Source organism: Rissa tridactyla, chromosome 7 (assembly GCF_028500815.1).
Source record: "Rissa tridactyla isolate bRisTri1 chromosome 7, bRisTri1.patW.cur.20221130, whole genome shotgun sequence".
In the NCBI taxonomy this organism is placed as follows: Eukaryota; Metazoa; Chordata; class Aves; order Charadriiformes; family Laridae; genus Rissa; species Rissa tridactyla.
Window position 1 is genome coordinate 49930630 of NC_071472.1, and position 21080 is coordinate 49951709.

Genomic DNA, 21080 nt, shown 5'->3' on the forward strand with positions numbered 1-21080 from the left:
AAAGCAACCAAAAATGCAACACGGGTTCTGGAAATAAGACCATCGGGGGAATGTTAATGCTGTTTTGCTGCTTCTCCGCAGCCGGCCGCAGCAAAGGGTTGGGATTTAACAATTCTGTTTAAACTTGGCAGAAGTAAAGATCTGGGCTGGAAACGGGGCAGCGAGCCCTTCGCTACTGCTGTGGGCTAAAGGGAATATAGTATAATGTATCTGTGGGAATATATATATGTGCATTCATATATGAATATCTATGTGTGAATATAATATATGAGTGCGAATAAAGAGACGGGTCGGTCCCTGCTGTGGGCAACGGCTCCACAGCCCTGAGGGAGGGAAAGTGCTCATGGCTCTTGCCAAAATTATCTATCAAATCTAAGACTTTGGGCATCCAAACCAGGCTGGTGTCAGATTAGGAATGCTGCAGAGCGAGCAAAGCTTATCCTTTTAGTGGCAGGTGCGACCAAAATCTAAGCAGCATCATATTTAAAAAAAAAAAAAAAAAAAGGAGTAGTCATATCTTCAGAGTTTTCTTCTGTGTTTTGTAATTGAGTGAAATAATCAGTAAATATCTTAATTATTAACCAAAGGGACTATTTCTCAGTATTACCAGCTAACTTGGAAAAAAATTATTAAGCTAAAGCTCACTCAAGAAGGTACTTTTTACGTCTGATTTTGTAAAACAGCTATAAAATAACCAAGTGGGGGGTGTGTATTAACAGACCACGATCCCCTTTAAATATAAAAGTTATTCAGGGCTTTTTTATTATTATGAAAACATTTGTATCTTGATTTTGATTTGCATACATAATTTTTAATTCCTACAGTTGTTGAATTGCACTTGTACAACGAACGGCCTCCGTCTCTAGATACACACCAATAGATGAAGGTGTAAGTGCCACGGAATTCAGCTCGTGGCAGCTGACTTCAGGTGAATTCGGGTGCTGACCACGCAAACCGTACCACCACCTCCGCTCCTGCTGACTGAGTACCAGGTTTTAAACTGCCCTTTTTTTTTTTTCCTTCATCTCCCACACCCCGTACCTTCACCGCGTGTCAAATCACCTCTGACAAACAAGCCGCGCCATTAGATACCCTGTGTGTAAGAACAAGACATGGCCGAAAGGATACTTATGCAAAAATCACTCCTGAACTCAGAACAGAGCTCGTTATTCCATTAAGAAAATGTCCAGGTGTGTTGAAAGCCTGCCTTTTGTTTAATTACATTCCGATGGGCTCACGCAGAAGCTTTAAGTCCACCTGAAGAGCAAGAATTCAGACTGCTGGGAAGGAGTGTTTAAAGCAGAAACGGGTACACCAACTTTTACTATGCATATTAATAAATATTCTTTATTTAAATTTTGCACATTGCGCTTTTAACATATTACATCCAAAACATTTTGCAAATGGATGTCTAATTTGTAAAATCTTATATTCAGCTCATTGTCATTCTGTACAGAATTATAGGTACAACATTACTTTGCCACTAGTTTGCTTTTTGTAAGTCTCACAGTAAGAGAAACATTTAATGAAAAGAGATGGCTTAAATTATAAGAGAGGCTTGCACAGCTACTCAACTAAAGATACAAGCCTGAAGAAAGAACAAAATTAATGAAATCACCTCCACCAGCCTCCCCAAAAAAACAAGAAAAAAAAAATCACATTAATTTAAGATAAAATTTTGCCGTAAGTCACTAAATTAAGTTTTTGAAAGAGAAGGCGCAGTAGTCATCTTGAGAATTTCAGTGAAAGACAGAGCTAGGTTATTGGATTTAGTTCGCTCCAGCCGTTGTCAACCAACCGTTACAAATGGGCCCCTTGTGATCATTTAAGCGGCAGTATTTGTTAAATTTCTCCTTCAGATGCTGTCGGTATTGTTCTCTATTGCTGTAGAAAGACTTGTTGTTTGCCATGAAGGACTGTATTTCATCTTGTGAGATAAAGATTTCCTCGTCAGACGTGCATTCAGACTCATCCTACAAATGAAAACAGGCATTTAGGAACCGTCCTGTGCGTACGCCCGTCCCGCGATCCCACGCATTGCCTACAGTTGCTCCGAAAAAAGATGTAGCCTTCGTGTCACGGCACGGCAAGGCTTAGCCGGGTCACCCAGCCACCCCTCCACACAGTGCTCGTTTCCATTGAAAGAGGATGGGTTTTATCACAGGTTTTTTTTTTTTTTTTTTTTTTTTTTTTTTAAAAGAGAGAGAAAAGAAGAAAAAGCAAGGGGAAGGGAAGGGAGAGAGAAGAAACTCATCTTAGGAGCTTGTAGGGGCGAAGTAATATTTGAGGCATGAAGGCAGCAATAACGCACGCTTCATTTTATGGAATAATACAGTCCTTGGTAATGAACACTTACAATACAAGTTCTGTCACTTGCATTCCAGTGACAGGCAATTTCCCCTCCTCTGCAAAGCCTCCCAGTTATATACTTCACAGAGAACATGCAAAAGCAAACAAACTAAGCACTGGGAGAGAAAGCTGTGAATTTCAGGTTCAGTTACGTTCTCTCTTGTAACATTCTTCACTGGGATTTGAGTTCTAAACCCCATCCTCGATCCCAAGGATCGAAAGCAGTACGCTACAGCCTAAAATTCAAAGTAAGCAGTTACTTACAAGGAGTTCCACTAAGCTCTTGGCACCTTTTCCAGTATCAGGAACAAGTGACATTTCTGTAGGTTCTGCAAACTGTGACACGTTTTTCATATGCTCAAACCAAGGCAACTGCTGCCCACTTTTTTCTGAGCTACAGCAGCTTTCGGCATGTATGTCTTTGGTCTTGTCGCGATGAAACTCTGTGTGCATGATATTTCCTGAGGTCTCTCTGTTACCTGGATCTGCCGTACAGCTTCCAAGTTTCTGAATCTAAAATTGAAAATAGCCTGTAATGAACTACCAGCAGCGTTAAACCCGAAACATTCAAGTTTCAGATGGAGGCAGGAGGGAAAGAGGAAAGGAAAGAGTTCGAAAAGAGAGCAATGGTTTTTTTTTAAATACGTGTGCCTGGGGAGGAGTGGGGAATGGCATGTTAGTTCACTGCAAGCGCACAGAAGTGCACATGCTTCAGAATATAGGAGAGAAGAGCCTCCTTCCGCCACAACCCGTTCTAGGAAGGACCTTGATCTCAAAACTTGGATGGAGAGGTAACAGAAGATCCTCCTCACCGCATTTACAGCGTTAGTCACAATCGCTATTTGAAATACTTTTGTAACGACTTTAAAATGTATGCATTTAAATAAGCATTCTGGAATAGCTATGTTCCTTACATGTTCATTCTCACACTTCAAAGTTTTACTTTTCTTTTTCTTCTTTTTGTTTTTGCCTTTTGTGTTATTCTCTTCCGAATTAGCCCAACATTCCACACAGCTATCTCCGTCCTCCTCTTTGTCGTCACAGCGATGGACACACGAATCGTCTCCTGCAAAAGACAGACAATTTTCTTCTCAGATACATTAAGTTTTGCGGATACTAAACCAGTATCATGTTTTTAGCAAACCTACCATTTTCGTCATGGTTGCAAATGCCTTCAGTGCAGGCCACATCTGATCCCTCTCGGGATCCTGTTTCGCTGCCCTCCATGCTCGATGAGTACCCGCAATCGCTACCGTTACAGTGCGGAGATAAACCTGAGACGAAGTGAAAAGTTAGGGTAAGCTGTAATAGCTGTTGCTTATTCTTTAGTTATGCCTCTAACAAGGAGGAGTTCTTTCGAAAGAATTATTTTTTTAAAAATAGCTGAGCGCTGTTTATCCCGCAAATGGTACATGTTTTTAAAAATTAAAAAAAAAAAAATGACATTGAACATACCTTTCTTGATTTTAGGTGAACCTAATAGGGTACCGCTACTAGGACAGGTGCAAGAAGTGCTTTCATTAGTAACAATTACTTCTACACAATTGTTAGCTTCTTCGCTGCTACCACAGGCTTTGCAACTACTTTCCGTGAAGTTCGAATTTTCCTTAAAACAAAAACAAAAAACTACTTGCAAGTACTGAAAGTAGCTCAGCCAGCATCTTTATAAACGATACTCTTTCCATGTGCAAAATCAGCTGACACTGACTGATAACAGCCACGGCATTGCTTGTAATTCTCCATAAGTACAAGACAACTAAAAAAATAAAAAACAAAACCAACAAGGCCAAGCTACTTTCCCTACAATAATATGACCTACAGCTAGCCCACTGAGTTCAGTCACGAGATCCAGAATAATAATTGCACTTACTTAGTCAATTAAAGCTTTCCCCTCCCCCCAAATTTAATGGTAATTGTCTGCAACGAACAATTCAATTCCCATATTCTAAGTAACCTTTAAGAAAAGGTAGTTGAAAAATATTCTAGAATAACCTGACCCCCTAGATTTAGGATTTTGGTTTTTTAAAAACCACCAAACCCTCAAAATCTATGGAGTTCCAGGCAACTACTTTACAAAAAGACCATACTATGAAAAAGTATTAAATTCCACTAGCGATCAAAAACTAGTTCCCAAAACCGAAATACAGTAAAAACCTCTCAAGAATCCTAACATGGAACAGTGAGCTGATGCACAAAGCACCAAACTAGATGATTCAACACCAGCAGAAAGCCACAGCTATCAATCTTTACCTTTGCTTGATTTATTTCCTTCTCTTCTGTTGCCTGCAAAGGAGTAGGGATCTCACACACACACTTATTTTTCCGTCTGTTCTTTCGTTTTTGGCGCTTCTTCTCTTGTTTAAGCTCTCGCACTCTTTCTTCTTCTGAGAATTCTTCACAGAGCTGTTCCAATCGGCTAATACCCTGCACTTTTTCCACAGCCATCTGTTTATAAGAGGTTAGATCTATTTATAGATGTTAACACAATTCAAGCTTTTACATTTATAAAAGAGGGGGAGGAAAACAGCTGGTAAGTACTTTTTATTGTAAAGTCACAGCAACACAACTATTGACTAGAGAAGAAAAATGCCTATCCAGATTCAGTCACTAAATTTAGTTTGCCGGGGAAGATATATGTACAGGGGGAGCATTGTGTTTAACTTGCAGCCCAAAGTCACAATTTTCAGTAAAAAGTTGCAGACTTGAATGCGGTTTTGGATCTGTGTTTACATGGTAGATACTCTAACACAGCAGCACAGAAAAACACATTAGAACTACCGCTACAGAATTCCTGCAGCTCTTTGTCTACGGTAACCAGTGAAAAACCTAACTGATTTTCTAGGCAGGCCAATTGTGAAGTGTAGACATATCTCTAAATATAGCATGTATCTAAACATGTTCCTTAATATTGAATTTAGAACATATACCATAATGGCACACCTACATACGAAGTTAAAAGAATATAGATCAACTAGTAAACTATTCTGGATCAACGCTCCTACAGAGGTAAAAACAAATTCATGGCGGGGGTGTGTGTGTTTCAGATCACTCTGGGAACTCCTTAAGCCAAAATGAGACATCACCATTCCCACTCACCTTAGGAAAGGCCTCCATATAAATATACAACAGTTCTGTACTTCAAATTCATAACCAACCTTGCACACCAGTATAATGACCCAAATTTTACAATGTAAATGAGTTTTCAACACCATAGTTTACTAGATTAAAAAAAAAAAAAAATCAGGACAAAAATGCCAGAGCATACCCAGTCCAATGCCGCTTCCATAGCATTGTAAGTCTTTAAAAAAAATTACTTGTAAAAAACCCCCAAGAACTAACTAGATTAGGGTTCCAGTATGATCTTTCCCAAACTGATTTTATTCCTCCTCCTCCGATGTTTTAAAACTTTTTAGAGAGAACAGGCATTACGACTGGAAGATAAAACAAAAAAGATCTATGTCATACCGAAGGGGAAGTATGCTATTGACATACGTTAAAGGAATCGCATGGAGTTCTGTGGGAAGTTCAAGATCCCACAGGATTACAGAGTGCACTTGGAACACGCTGAATGCAAGAGTTCGCAGCTGCGTTTGTAATTCAAAAGCACATCCTCCATTTTTACTAATAAGCCAAATAAAAACTGTTGTAGCCAGAGCTACTTTAAATGCTACTGGGTAGAAACACATTCACCGTGAATTAAAAACACAGAAGACCCAGCGTACTGTAACATGCAGCTTGGAAAGTAAAAGCAAGCCTCAATCTTTTATGTTCCAGTAGACTTCACGTGGGAATGCAACGCAGTTGTGCTATGCATTGACATTACACAACTGTTGCCTGCCGTGAACAAGGGATTGAACGCAACACCCTTGAAGCTCCTTCCAGCCCAACGTTAGTAGAAAGCAGAAAAATAATTGTAGTGAAAACGCACACAGTTACTACAGCAATTCAAATACAAGTTAGATAAAATTTGATTTTTACCTCAAAGCTTTTGCGTAAAGCATCAACACCTAGGTAAAAAAGCATCTGCCACGTTTGTTCCTCAGCCCGCAACTTTTGCCAGATTCGGTGTAATCTTTCATAAAGATGAATACCCAGGCAGGTCAAAACTTCTTCTTGGGCTATGTCTATTGTCTTAGCATGCCTTTCTCTTCGTCTAAAGGAAGAGTTGAACCAAAGTATAGTATGGTTAAAGCAGCTGGAAGTCTACCAAGAGATCAAAGCAGTTCAGTGACGTATTTTCTTTATGTACAACTGAAGATATGTTTGCATGAACAGCTTTTAAATCGAGTTCTGCTGTGCTGCATGCGGATGCAAAATAGAAAGGACCAGGTCAAAACCAGCACTGCATTCCTAACACGTTAATCTCTGCACGGCACTGCTGAGCTGCACTATGCCTTCCCAACTGTGACTTCTGAAGGTGTTGCCCCATCAGTCTCTGCTTGCTCCTACTAGAAGCGATCAGCAGAGTCTTAATGCCAGAGAGATGCAGCCATTCTTTTGTTTCACAGAATCTGTATTTAGTTTATATAGCAACTCTTTCAGCTTCCTAGACATTTATGCGTCAGTTAACTGAAGCCGAATAAACACGCCCAGAAGTTTATACATTACTTACCGTACAAATTAAAAACACACAAATTTCAGCATTGATCTGCATCTACCATCTATTAAAGAAAAACCATTGTAAAGGATTTGCCCTCCTAATCAAACAGTTCGGATTGAGCTCTAAAAATACTGAGCTCGGAATTGTATTTTTCATTGGAAGATTTTAAGATGCTAAAAGAGGTTCAGAAATCACTATAATATACAAATGGCAACAAAACCAAACTGAACACTTGGCATTTGGTAAAGCTGTCAACCAAGGTTCTCTTTCTATTTCGCATTTTTTGAACACCTCAGTGGAAAAGCAGGCAGCCCTGGTGAGTGAACAAATGAACTAGAAGACATTTGGCAGTTTGTTTCAGTCTTGCCTTCAGAGTTAAATGCACTTTAAAGTCAAAAGCACATATAAAATCTTCCCTACTTTGAAGCACTATCTTGAAAGCCTACTTCAATACAAATATTTACATTCAGAAGTTTATTATGCAGCAAGGAGGCAAAAATCACTTTTGCAAAAAACATTCAATAATAAAATAAAGAAGCAAAGCGCTAGATAGCCCACTCTAGCAAATTACATACTCATACCCTCCTGCGAACTCTGGTTCAGCTCGACCCAATAGGTGCGCGATGAAATCTGTTTCACAGCATACATGTATGTGACGTTCATGGGGACAGCAACGCAAACCCTCATAAAGTGCAGCGCAGTAGCCCTTTTCTTTGCTGCAGTCTAGCTCACCGATAAGAATATTGTACGCCCGAAGTACTTTATTTTTGCAGTCAGTGCAAAACCTGTGTTAAAACAGAACATCACAGAACTGAATCCTTATTCAAGCAGAAATTTAGACACGCTTAGTCTAAGTGATGATATACTGAGATATTTAATAGTGCATGCTATATTTAAGCTAGGTCATGTAAGGTTTATGTTACTTCAAAAGGTAAAACAGCAAGCCTTTGGCTGTAAGCCACTTAAGTTTACTATATGCATTATACTACCTATCATATGTTACAAGGCTGGATATCAACTTTCGCGCTCCAAGGCATAAATCAAGCTAATTGTTAAAATAAAGGAATTCCTACATGGATGTGCAATTCCATATTCATTCAAAGATCAGAAGTCTAATAGTGAACAAACTGAATCATTAGTACAAGCCAGGACAAAATTCCTCTCAAGTAACACACTCCAAGTTACTTTATAGCAATTATCTAAAATATACTCAAGTGAGGGATAAGCAGTAAGAGAAAAAGCTCCCTCTGTTGCCTGCTGTATTAGAGCGGTGTTTCCACTACAAGCACCTTTAAACATATTTTGAATTATTAGATTACTGCACAGATAGCCAAACAAGGTTTACTTATAACACAAAGTATATTCAATTTAAACACGTGATAGCTCAGATAACTAATATGAGGAGAGTATAGTTATGAAGTCTACTGTAATCAAAATACAACCAAATTAAGCTCATTCTATTTTATAAGAGGAGTAATCTTCAAGAAGCTACAAAACCTCTTGCTGTATTATTCTAAAAATGCAAGTCAGACAAGCTGCTCACATTTCAGCTTGAAAAGCTGGCTCTTCACGCCATCTCTGCACGGTGTTTTTCCCTTTCCTAGTTTGCCCAGCCACTTGACAACACTAAGTCAAACATATTTTGATGTTTGATAGAACTATGATAACTGGCTAGTTTCTGTGGTGAAAGGAAAGAAAACAGTAATATTATTGCAGGTTAGCATCAGGAACGCTGCCAACACCATGTTTAATGTCACAGGAGATTAAAGTTATTTTGTTTCCAAAGTGTTATTTCCACACCACCACCACCCCCGCACCCATCTGTGTCCCCCCCCCCCCCCGCCCAGTTTACATCAGAACCTTGAGACTACTGGAAATCAAAACTTTTTAATCAGCATGGTAGCTACCATACACATGCAACAATAATTTAGTGGCCTATTTTTTCCCCGCAAGAGAGACTTAATAGCACTAGCGCTACTAAGTCATAAACAACTGTTCTAAAACAGTGATTTACAAGCAACACCAAGCCTAAAGTCTGCTTCTATTAGTTCAGCTCATACTATTTTGAAATTGCACATACTTTTTGAAAGCCTAAAAGAAGGCATAGTCCCGAACAGAGCAGGCTACTTGGGAAAGAGTATACACAGTTTTAATACATCAAATTGTAAATCATAATTTAATCCTAACCAAAAATATTAAGACAAGTAGCTATGACTTCATCTGAGGTCTCTGCATTTCCCCTATCGTAACCTGAAACAATAGGTAGAACCCAAAGAATATTTCACTATCTTAATCTCATCAACTGTTACAATGTCAAGGTCCTCCATCATCACGAAGCTTAGATCTTATGTTTTAGACAAGCATCAGAAGAATCCTCTACACTTCTAAATATTTTGCGAACTCTACAGACATTTTGAGTCAAAAAAAAAAAAAAGCAGCATGTATTCCTCAACACGAAAGTGTGTCTTTGTTCATCAACATACCTGTGTTTTCGTAGATAGGTTTCTAATGTTTCTAAAAGACAACTAGAGTCAATTAAAACTACTTCATCCCTGCATTCCTGGGACATGAGCTCCCACACATCCATCCAACAACCCCTGCAAATCATAAGAAACAAAAGACTGTACATTATCCTGTTTGGGGTTTAGAAAAACAGCAAAATAACGCATCATTAGTTTACCTGACTGCTCCCTGGAAAGGTCCACAGTAGAAAGTGATGCTACACTTGCTCTCCTTCCTTCTGTCTTCACTATTTTTCTTATCTGCATTTAATTTCTCTGTACTGAGTGTGCTACTTCTCCCTTCACTGTCACATAGTATTAAAAAACATTTTTTTTAAACCTATACATTATGAACTAGTTATTTTTCCTAAACAAATGCCATGAAAATGCTACTGTGTTCCTTCAATTACTTTTAATCCTTTATAGGCTAAGCCTTAACTTCCAGTGAAGTTAGGGTAAGACATGAGATATAAATTTTGCTGTCTGTGTTATAAATCCAGATTCATAATGACTTTTTAAAGTTACAGCTGAAAGTTAGGAGTAATTTTTCAGAATATTACTTAAGTATAAACATACACAAGTTTTAATACTTCTGTCAAATTAAATTTCATATGACTACTAAAAAAACACAACAAAAAAAAAAACCCAAAGAAAAAAGCAAAACAAAACCCCCAAACTTCCAATCATCTACCACCATAAGAAATCATAAAACACTCTACATTAAATTTCCAAAATTTGTTAAAAAAACCCACAACATTTTATAACACACATTTGGATATGCTAAAAGTACACTTATGGAGCAAAGAACAAACTTTAAATAGCAAGTCATGTTTACTTACAGGCTTGCCTACACTTGACATTTTATCAGAACGGTCATTTCTGTTTAAGCTCATGTATGGATACAACAGAGTACGAAGACGGGGGAAAAAAGCACTCTTATTTAATAATTAGCTCCTCTAGAGTATTTATCTATGCTATTATCTAGTTTGCCAGATCATACGGCTTGCATTTATGAGAGGTTAAAATGCTCCTTCGCCCCAAATGGAACCGTGTAGCCATAAACCAGGCACATTGAAACTGAGGACATCAAGTAACTCTCAAGTGGTATTAGCTAGTTACGTAACTTGTATAATTAAACACACAATTACAACTCAAAGCCTTTTGTGTGCGTATAAAATGCCTAACAGATGCAACTCAGCTGAAGAAGTTTCTTGTAATGAAGTCAAGCAGAAGCTCTAAGCTGATAAATAAAATTTGTTCTGTAAGACAATTGTATTTGACGCCTCCATGTCTAGGCTGTTAGTAGATTTGCTTCCACTCAAGGCAGCAGATTTATTTGGAGAAATATCAGTACTGATACACCCTGATCACTTCTGTAGCACAACAAACGGGCAGCGACTGAGCAAGCAGAGTGCAAGCCGTGTTTCTTTAGCAAACTACACTGATTGTCCACAAGCCACGTTATCAGATAAAGCTGAAAGCTTTACTTGCAGTATATTAAAATACTGCCCTTCCACATATTCCCTATTAACCTGCCAGTATTCAAAATACTAAGGGGATTTATTCCAGCATGAATCGAGGAAATTAAAGCAGCATTTTCCTCTCCATTCAGTTTCAGAATTGTTCTGCCTTGCCAAAATGGTAAGTGCAGGTTCCACGATATATGTTCTTATACAGAAAAGATCAATCTTACTAAAAAGAAAGCAAAAAAAATTAACACTTTCATAAAGCTTCGGATTTGCTTTATTTTAAAAAAAAAAATACACCCCTATACCCCCATGATCTTTTGCTTATGTAACACAAGCTTTAAACTAATTATATGAAAGGCCTGTAACCAAAATATAATAGGAGGTAATGATTAGCTACCACTATCCTCAAGCAGCACAAGTAAAAATCAAGTGTCAAATTCCACATGCCTAGCATCTCAGGGGATTTATCTAAACCCAAAGAGACTCCAGTCTGCGTAGAAAAATACATGTCCTGTAACTGGAAACCGTGATCAAGCTTTCACAGGTTGTATGCTTAACCAGAAGCAGAACACAACTGACTAAAAAAGGTCCTGGACACTCCAAGTAAGCATAGTAGCCAAATTTATTGGTCATCATATAAAAACAAAAAAAGAAAAAATACCCCACAAACGAGAACACCCCCCCCCCCCAAAATCCACAACAGATTCACAGGAAGTGTTTTTCTGGTTAACCAGCTGGAATAAACCATTTCAACTTCAAGACAGAAGCACATATGCATCTTTTTCACCAGCGTATTCAAAACATGCTGTCACATTCTGAGAAAATACATTTTACAGAGTTTTAGTTTTAACCCTGCAGCCCAACCACAATAAAGCCCTTTATTAACAGTTGTGCAAGGCATTTTTAATAAACCCAAGCAAAATGGTGTATATTTGTTTAGCATGTACCCTTTCACCTCAATGGGAGAAAAACTGCTGATCGATCATTTTGGTGTAGAGCACAAAAACCAGTTTGCCTTTCTAGAGCATTGTTTACATCACAATGCAGAAGCCATCCATGCCCTGAGCAGACTATATGCCAAGTTATGTCAGCGAGATATGAAAAGCACATCAGAGAGCACTGGTTTGTAATGGCCAAGTTGCGTTTTGGCAACTGGTTCTGAAATTAAACATGGATATTTTTATACAAAAAAAAAAAGAACAACCCAAAAAAACAAAACAAGTAAAAAAAACCACAACCAAGTAAAAGGTCCAACAGCCAAGAGGCAAAAAATGGAACAGCTAGAACTAACAAGCAAGTTTTGGGAAACGGCTGATATCATATAGTAGCCTCAGATTTCATACAAGAGCATCAGCAGCTGCCTTAGGGAGCTCTGACAAAGGGCACACTGAGGAAGGAGTACAGATCTTACACTGGGAGGGCAGAAGACCTTATAGCACTAGTTTTGTCCAGTCAAAGTGTGACCAAGGACAGTGGGGAAAGTATTAAACATCCTACTGATAAGACTGTCACTCTTACTGCGCAAAAAAGAGCTACCTTCTCATGAAAGCCTACAGAGAAAGGCTCATGCCCTACAGCACGCCAAAGACTCCTGGGTGCATCTGTTCCTCTCCCCCACAACTATTTGGGTCTACTATAATCCAAGTATCTTGGAGATTACTACTCTGGCAAACAGATAACAGCGTAAGAATTGATCTCAGTGCTTCAGAATAAATTAGTATCGATAGTTTAGGTCCTTAAAATATTTTGGATTGAATTGTGCATGTTAAATACAGACTTACCCCAAAGGTTTTGGTTTGTGTGTATCCAGGGAGTGTAATTGACATCTCTTGTTCTTCTTACTTTTGGGAATTGCATCAATCATATCATTCAGTTTGGACCTAAGGAAAAAAATGTAACTTAGTATTCTGAAGGCATGGTTATCCAGAGAAATTTTAAAGGGATTGATTCAGCTCGTGTATCAGAAACAAGTACGCTAATGAACATTAAATCTAAAACTTTCTTCCTATCCCCATTTTTACTTCTTATGCCATACAATCCTGCAGTACAAAAGGACAATCCAGTATAGATTTCCAGACAATTCCTAGCAAGCAAGATAAAGACAACCCACAACTAAAAAGCTATTGCATAACTGCATAAGTAACAGACCTCAAGCAATGACACCTATTTCAAAAGTGCAGGGAACCCCTACAACCGCTTTATCAAGTTACACTACCTCACCCTCCAAATCTCAACTTCCCCAGCTCTGCACTAACTTCTCCTGCTTCTCACTGGGCTGCTAACTGGAGCAACAATTAGAATGAGCTGAAGCCAACTGGAAGGCAAAGGCACACTGTGGTGAGCAGTCACTGTTTGGTCCGCTGACAGCTGAGAAACAAATGGCACTGAGACTGAGACTATTTATTTATTGTGCTAGCTAAACCCAGGAGGTTTCACTGTCTCAGTGTCACTCTTCTACCCAAGAGTAGAAAGGGTTTGGGGGATTTTTTTTGGGGGGGGGGCGGTGGTGGGGCTGTTGAATTATTACTTTTTTAATTTTTAAATGCAAAGTAACACACTTCTTCCACAGATCACGAAAAACCCACAATTCCTATTTCAGATTAATGACGAAACATTTTAATATTGGTATTTTTCAATTGCAATCATGGCATTGCAACTGATGATATGAAAGATTAGGTGTTTTGGGTTTGTTTTTTCCCAGTTTAGGAAATAACTAGTTTAACGCAGCTGTAAGAGACAAGTACATACTATAACATTCAAACTCGTGACAATTCAGTATGAGCAACGAGAAAGCTACAAAGCCAAATGCACAGAAAGTATCATCCCTTTTCCCCAGATTGTTATTACCTACGCAGTTCTAAGACAGCTGTGGGTCTAACTTACCCGTGCACATAAAACAGTGTATAGAGCTTCTTTGCGTCAGTCATACAGCTTCGAGTTACAGAAAGAACGCCCTTTGGCCCTACTGTTAGGGGCTCAAGCGCTGGATTTCCAGACTCCACAAGCTGAGAAAACAGACGTTCCACACTCCGACGGCAGCCAACACATGGGACCAGCTGAGAAAGTGCACTCAAAACTTCACGCGATGTCACCATCATGGCAATATTTAGATCCTGCTGTTTAAGCATGCTATGTCTCTAAAAAAGAATGAGAAATTAAATAATTAAAATAAATATATAAAAACACATCAAACTATTCAAGATTTCTTCGCCTTCAACATCATTTCCTCATCGAAATACACTTGCGGAAACTGTACGCAGTGCTCAGAGTTTCAGGTCACTGTCTTACTGTAGATCACTGAAAACACTCACTGTATGAACAAAACCATGCTTGCAAAGATCATAGCAGCAATTCTGCTTCAAGTCTTACAGTCTACTCTCTGAAAGGAAGCTAATATTTTTTTCTCCTCTTGTTCCCGCCTCCTACCACTCAGATCAGCAAATGCTGCTTCCGAACAAACAGCACACCTCCCTGTCCTTATCAGGAAGCCCCTTTTTCTCCACCTCAGCACAGATGTTTTAGTAAAGGAATAAAGGGTCTCACATACAACTGTGCAAGTTTTCGTCTTCTACTCACGCTCATTTTATCTTTGGCACATAAAAAGGAAATTCTTGGACACTCATTGGCTGGAAAACTCATTTACAACAAACTTGTTCTGTTCACACCAAGACAATTTAACAATATTTTTCCTGGAAAGCTAAATACCATTTCACATTACAATTCTAATACCTGAAATTAAAAAATAAGTGCACACATTACTATTCAGGATGAAACATTTTACTTCAGTAGCAAACATCCAATGTGTGCTAATAATAGATCACTAAAGACAACACCTTCTAATATTTCTTACATCAATAAACAATTTTAGGAGCTTCTCCTGGTTGCTCTGTCAAACACATCCAGGCACACATACACACAAAAAGCACATACTCTGCTATTTCTTCTTCTAACTGCTAAATTACTGGCTTGAACTTCATCAACACCGAACTGCCACTAGCACAGCTATGCAGAAGACAGGGTCCCTTCCTCACACACCAACCAACACATTACACTTAGATTACCAGCACTACTGGCACTTTCCAACATCATCTGTAAAAGCAGAGGCCTGTCAGTGTATTAACTGTCCTTTTTTTCCCTGGTTATACAAAGTATAGCTTGTATCTACACAGGGAATATTTTTCCATGACAGTATTTTCTGTATTATTGTCGTATCACACCACTTAAACACTCCTACTGTAGAAATGACTTGTCATAACTTCTAGAGGGAGAAAGAAAAGACCACACAACATAGCAAAACTAATCAATCACATGGAATGTGTAAATACATCAACCAAAAAGAGAAAATATTTTCAGCTGATTTTGTGTAATACATGTTATGAAAAGTAAAGCTATTATCAGATAACAGTTAAGGTTTGTGCTCCTAAAGGCTGGCACATTAAATAATCTGACAAGCGATATCACTCTGCAATAATCCTCTTTCCTGTAATTAACAGTCCTAGTTACAGCAACAGCAGGAACGAGCTATTTTCACAACACGACTATGCTTTATATGCAGCATATGCCTGAGCTGCTGCTGTCAAACCACAAGTGAAAAAGTGCAAACTGCGTATCAGCAAACTGGCCTGTTCCTTTGGACATCAACTGGCACAACTTTTTTCTTTGCTGCAGGTGTTCCAGTGCTACAGTTATTTGCCCGAGCGTTAGCAGATACGTTTCTATAATTAAAGCTTCAGGAGCACCACAAAACTGCCTCTCACTATTCAACTACATGTAATCTATAAACTGGCAATTAATTCTATCTTGGCATGGTACAAATCACAAGAACTCAATCATGAGCAATGCACTTGAAAAAGCAGTTCAAAAGTATTTAGGAAACAATAAGATGAAAATGTATTTACAAACTGTAGTTTCCATTAAGTATAAATTGGCAGTGACCAGAAGATGCACTGTTTTAAAGAGTTTACAGTTCTAACTAGATATGCAGCAATTACCTCCTCACAAGACAGCAACACATAAATGCTGTGAAATACAGAAAATGAGTGCACCCGGTGTACTTTGGTACCAATACGTAATTGCATATAGGTTGACGTGTCTTAAGTCATTCCAGGAGTGACAATCTCCTAGAGAAGCGAAAGCATGGAATTAAGGAAAGCAAGCTCCAATACGTGGTCTTCTTAAAAAACAGAAGGATGTATTTACCTGAATGAACTGTTTTAATTGTGCACCATTATTCTGATGTCCATCAAGGTTTAGCACATTATCAGGAAATTCCATCACCATCTATTCAAGAGAGGGGGGGGGGAAAATAAAAGCTTTCAGAAAAAAAGTCAAACGCAGAGCATTAGTTTATTTTACTTCCTTGAGGGAAATAAGACAGAAATTATGTTAAATCCTCATTCTTTTCACATAACTATCTGAAGCTTGGGAAAGGATAAGAGTAACAGTTTAAGGTAGTGAATGTTTCAGCAAATTAACTAGATGTTTCACTAATATAATGTTCTAGAGGCAGTTTATAAATGGCAACTCTTAAGTAGCTGTTGGAGAGAAAGCAAAAGTTGCTAAAGGGAACATCAGTATAGCCGACTATCTACATGACTTGAAACCTTGTTTCAGTTTAAAAAAAAAAATAAAATTGTACTTCAACACACCGGGATCCAAATTGATCCAACAGCCTAACTCCATTTATAAAGCCATGAAGAAACAGTCACAACAGTTTAGTGACTGAGTCGACTCCTTCAAAGGCTAATTTAAAACCATATTAACCCAACAAGGTATTCCAAGGTATACTTTGTTTTGTACAATTGCAGCTGCAACTCTCAAGAGGCTCAAAGTAAAATGTCAAGCCTACAGAACAATGTGATTACTCGTAAGTAATTGTAAAGGAAATATTAATAATTACTGACCAACAAAGAGGGCAATTTCTTGGGGGCTAGTAAAATAATTTTCAGTCAGAAATCCAACTTTACGGGCATGGAGAAAAATGAGTAAAGACTGGCTTAGTACTGGCTTAGTTGGTCTTCTTTGTCCAAACTGAGAAATACAGAATTTATCAGTATAAATACTGAAAGTTCACTTTAAAATCTGAAAGACAGAATAACAACTTTGCTTAATAACTCTAATACCAATCAACACCAAATGAAACTGTCCAATTTATCCTTTCTCCTCCCTCCACCTTCCCTCAACTGTTTAGTAAAGACGGAATTCCCTGCTGTCTTCATAATTGCTGACACTACCTCCAGAGAACCCATACATTTACTTTTACAGGCACTCAACAGCGCTCCAAAATAAACATCTATTCTCTAAGGCCAGAAAGCAAGGCAATATTTCGATCTCGTATGTGCTAGAATTGGAACGCTAGCACAGGTGGCTTATCTTTGCACAGAACAGTGCCACAGTCAGGCTAATTCTAACCTCTCATGTATTTCTCTTCCAGTTTCCCTTGCCCCTGACCCATACACACTAAGCAGCTGCCCAGGTTTTTGCTGTGGAATTACAGGTTTCCTACATTGCTAATTTGATATTTCTGTGGGGAATGAGCTACATGCAAAAGTAAAAGCTCTATCAGCTAATAACAGAGAGAAGCAAAAAATCTGTGCTTCCCCACCCCCCCCCCCCCATCACCTTCATCTCCCACTATCAGACAACACCCTTAGGTGCTTTGTACAACAGAGTGAAGTTATCAAAGACTAAATTAATTCATGTGCCTGATTAGATTAAGTGGTTAAACATCAACCACCATCACACTCTGAACTACAAGAAAAAATTCCCATAATACCACATCAAATGGAATGCCTTCTAGAAATCATAAAAGCTGCTTAAGAAATGAAAAGGGTTAAATATTTAAACTTCCTTTAATTTCTAGTTGAGCCATAAGAAACAGAAAAGTGTTCATTTAGAGGAGCACTACCACGTTGCACCTAGACAGCTTTCTATGCTACTACAAAGCAATGTTACAAGCTTAAGAGCATTATAGGCCATTCATTCACTAATTTGCAATCACCGATTCACAATTTCTAGATTTAAGGCATAGATTGTCCTCCCGCTGACTAACAGAAATTAAGTAGTCCCATTATTTTTAAAATTCGAGTTTTAAAAGAGGGCAACGGAAGCCAGTTCCTACCAACAAACACCGCTATTTTTTAAAGATAATGCTGCAGATGTAAAATTATGTTTCAAAGACAACTGCATGTCCTGCAATAGCTCTCATTAAGAATTTAAAACATAAATTATAGAAGACTAAGACAAGGAAGCTAAGAGTTCATTCACTTGCTTCTGCAGATTTATTTAATAAAAGCCTCCAGAACCACCTAGAAATCCAAGTACTTTGTAACAACAGCAACATAATGGGAAAAAAAATGGGCCTGAGATAAGATTTCTTCATGGTAAGGATGACTTGCACTTGCATAAATGCCTTTCATCCAGATGGATACAAAACTGATTTACAGCTATAGGAACCTCTTCATCATGAGTATGGCTTGCCTCTGGTGTAAAAAGTAGAAGGATAACGACAATACAGTGCAATTGCACAAAGTTCTGGCCGGGCATTAAATTCTGGAACTAAACCACAAATGGAATTTTAGGTCAGTTGAAGTCATTTACGTGACGCCTGGTACAGCCAAATTTTCACTCTCTCTCTCTCAACCTATTAAACACAACAAGGGTAACGAGCACGGTAAGTCTTCTGCTTGACACAATCTAATGGGTAATTTTTATTAGGGGGTCCAGAGGAAAACAAAAAAGAGAAAAAAAAAAAAAGAGAGAAATCAAAGATATTAAAACTACAGGGGGAATGGAGGGGCAAAATAACTTTTAAGGCGCAGCCAAGACATTAAAAAACCTCAAACTTACACCATTGCTACATAGCACTGGGTTTTCCAGGTAATCAACCACTCTAGGAAAGCTTTGGACAACTAAGGGGGAAACTCTGCCCACTGTATAAGCACAGTTAACCAGAAATGACAGACTATGTAAAGCCAAAAAAAATTAGTGATGCTATTTGGTAAATTAATAATATGCCATCGTTTAAAATGATCAAAACTAAAATACAGCAAAGATCCTTGCTTCAAAAGAACCAAAACAAGATGGGATTGAGACAGGTAATTTTTAACAGTGGGATGGAGGGTTAGGAGACTATCTGAAGACATTCAATTGTTTTGTTCTTGAAGATGGAAGAAATTATATTACAAAGTTGATCAAGTTAGCTGATGCAAGTAAGGCATTCTCCCATACTAAAACATGAGATTAGGAATTTAAAGCTCATCCATTTTACACCACTTTACAAGTAACAGCAGGTACTGTCACACCACTGACAGAAATCAAATACGAATAATTAAGATACCCAATTACACTATGTAAGTGTAATTTACACTTACAATTTTATTTTGAACCCAACCTTTTCACACCTTAAGGATTAAAACAAATGACAACTGGCTAGTGGGACATTTTTTTTCCGTTTGCTCTGTGTTCACCTACGATGCAATTTCTGCGCCTTCCTCTAAACACGTGAGGAAGAGAAGAGAGACTAGACAGCCTGCAAGCTGCATTTAGTTCATTTTTCCACTGAATCTTCTGGAAATGGCAAAACCCCCATGTTTCTCAATTGAGAATAACACGTTGAAACAGAAACTCGCTCAGATTTGTTACTGCAGACACAGCAGCGTATTATGACGGACTTGATAACGCTTGCTTTAAGCCAAAGCTTTCAGAAACACCTTCAGCCTTTTCTTGCCTGTTTAAGAGCATAATAATTGCCTAGTTGGAAAGGTGGGTTTTAATGTTAATATGGCTCCCTTCCTTATTAACTGAAAAATGGCTTTGCTCCACATTTGGGCTTGGGCAGCGAGACACGCCACTTAAAAATAAGTTAGGCACAGGCCCCAACGCAGCAATAACTTTGTTATTGTGCGGTTTGCGTGTCTTTAGAGCTGGGAATCAGATAAAAAAGTTGCCCCATTTAAGCGCTGCTAACCCCAAGTGTTGCAAAGTCCCGAAGATTAACGCTGCGGGAGCAAAGGAGGAGCCGGGGAGGCCCGGCCGGAGGAAAGGCCTCGCCTGGGAATTGCAACACGGGGCAGATGCTGGGAGCGGGGACGGCGGAGGGGGTGCCCGGGGGAGGCCGCAGCCACTCACCGTCAGGGTGTCATCGATGTAGAGGGGGATCTGCCTCTTCTCGAAAGGGAATTCCTCCTCCCCGTCCCTGCAAACGGCCACCAGCCGCGCCATCTCTGCCGCTGTCTGCTGCTGCTTCCTCTCCGCTCCAGCCTGTCAGTAGCCAAACCCCGGGGAGGTAAATACCCGCCGCGCTTCCCCGGCACACTTTCACCAGCCCGGCGACGAGCCTGCTTTACCCCATCGCCTGATTCACCACGCCGGCCCCGCCGCCCCGGCCCACGCCCGCCCGCCCGCCTCAGCCCTGGAAAGGACTCAACCAGCCGCCGGGCCGGGAAGGGGAGAGGTGGGCAGGCTGGGAAATGCGACATAACATGGAAGAAAAGGGAGGTGGAGGGTGGGGAGGGGCGCAGCCGGGGGGAGGAAGGCCGGAGGGGGGATGGAGCCCCCCCTTCCCGCCGCCACCGGCCCAGACAGGCCGGCGGGGACCCGCCCAGCCCGCAGCCGGGGTTGCGGTTCTCCGCCGCTCCCGTCCCGTCCCGCCCCACGGCGGCCGGGGAGGGAGAGGAGCAGCGGCGGGGCGAGGGGCCGCCTCCACCTGCCTCACCCCGCCCGGGAGACCCGCTGGCGGGGAGGGGGCCCGCCGCCCGCCCACTCCCCAGCCCGGGCCCGCGGCCACCTCCCTCCGTCAGGCCGAGGGAGGGGGCGACGCGGCGGGCAGACCCACCCCTCTCCTCCCTGTCCTCGCCCGGCCTCCAGCCGGCCCGGGGCGGCGATGGCGGGGAGGCAGCCCCGAACGGGGGCAAGTCGGCGGGCCAGCTCCCGGCCTTCCCTCTCCCCCCGCCTCCCCGCGGCCCACCGGCCGCCTCGTCCCCCTCGGGCCTTTACCGGCTCCTCCGCGGGTCGGCGGCCCGGGCGCTCTGACAGGCGAGCGGACACCCCCGAGCTCCGCCACGGAGCCGCCTCCTTCCTCTCCCCCTCCCCGGGCCCTCCCTACAGGCGCCGGCCCCGGGCCGCCCCGCCCTCCTCTCGCGAGAGGCGGTGGCCCCGCCG

At 40.5% G+C, this 21080-nt stretch overlaps 1 protein-coding gene across 2 annotated transcripts; it reads right to left on the reverse strand.

The window, feature by feature from the left end:
• Positions 1-1325: 1325 nt before the first annotated feature.
• Positions 1326-21047, reverse strand: GGNBP2 (gametogenetin binding protein 2). 2 transcript variants are annotated; one of them, XM_054210369.1, is made up of 14 exons: positions 20916-21047; positions 20049-20180; positions 16119-16199; positions 13803-14056; positions 12701-12799; positions 9433-9546; positions 7531-7734; positions 6328-6502; positions 4600-4794; positions 3805-3955; positions 3498-3623; positions 3264-3415; positions 2614-2862; positions 1326-1973 (listed from the first exon to the last, which is right to left on the reverse strand). In XM_054210369.1, exons 2-14 carry the CDS (start codon positions 20139-20141, stop codon positions 1770-1772), a joined length of 2097 nt encoding a protein of 698 aa, XP_054066344.1. In that variant the 5' UTR covers positions 20142-20180; positions 20916-21047; the 3' UTR covers positions 1326-1769. The 2 variants fall into 2 exon arrangements, with proteins under 2 accessions (XP_054066344.1, XP_054066343.1); XM_054210368.1 differs by having other exon boundaries at positions 7525-7734.
• Positions 21048-21080: the final 33 nt, after the last annotated feature.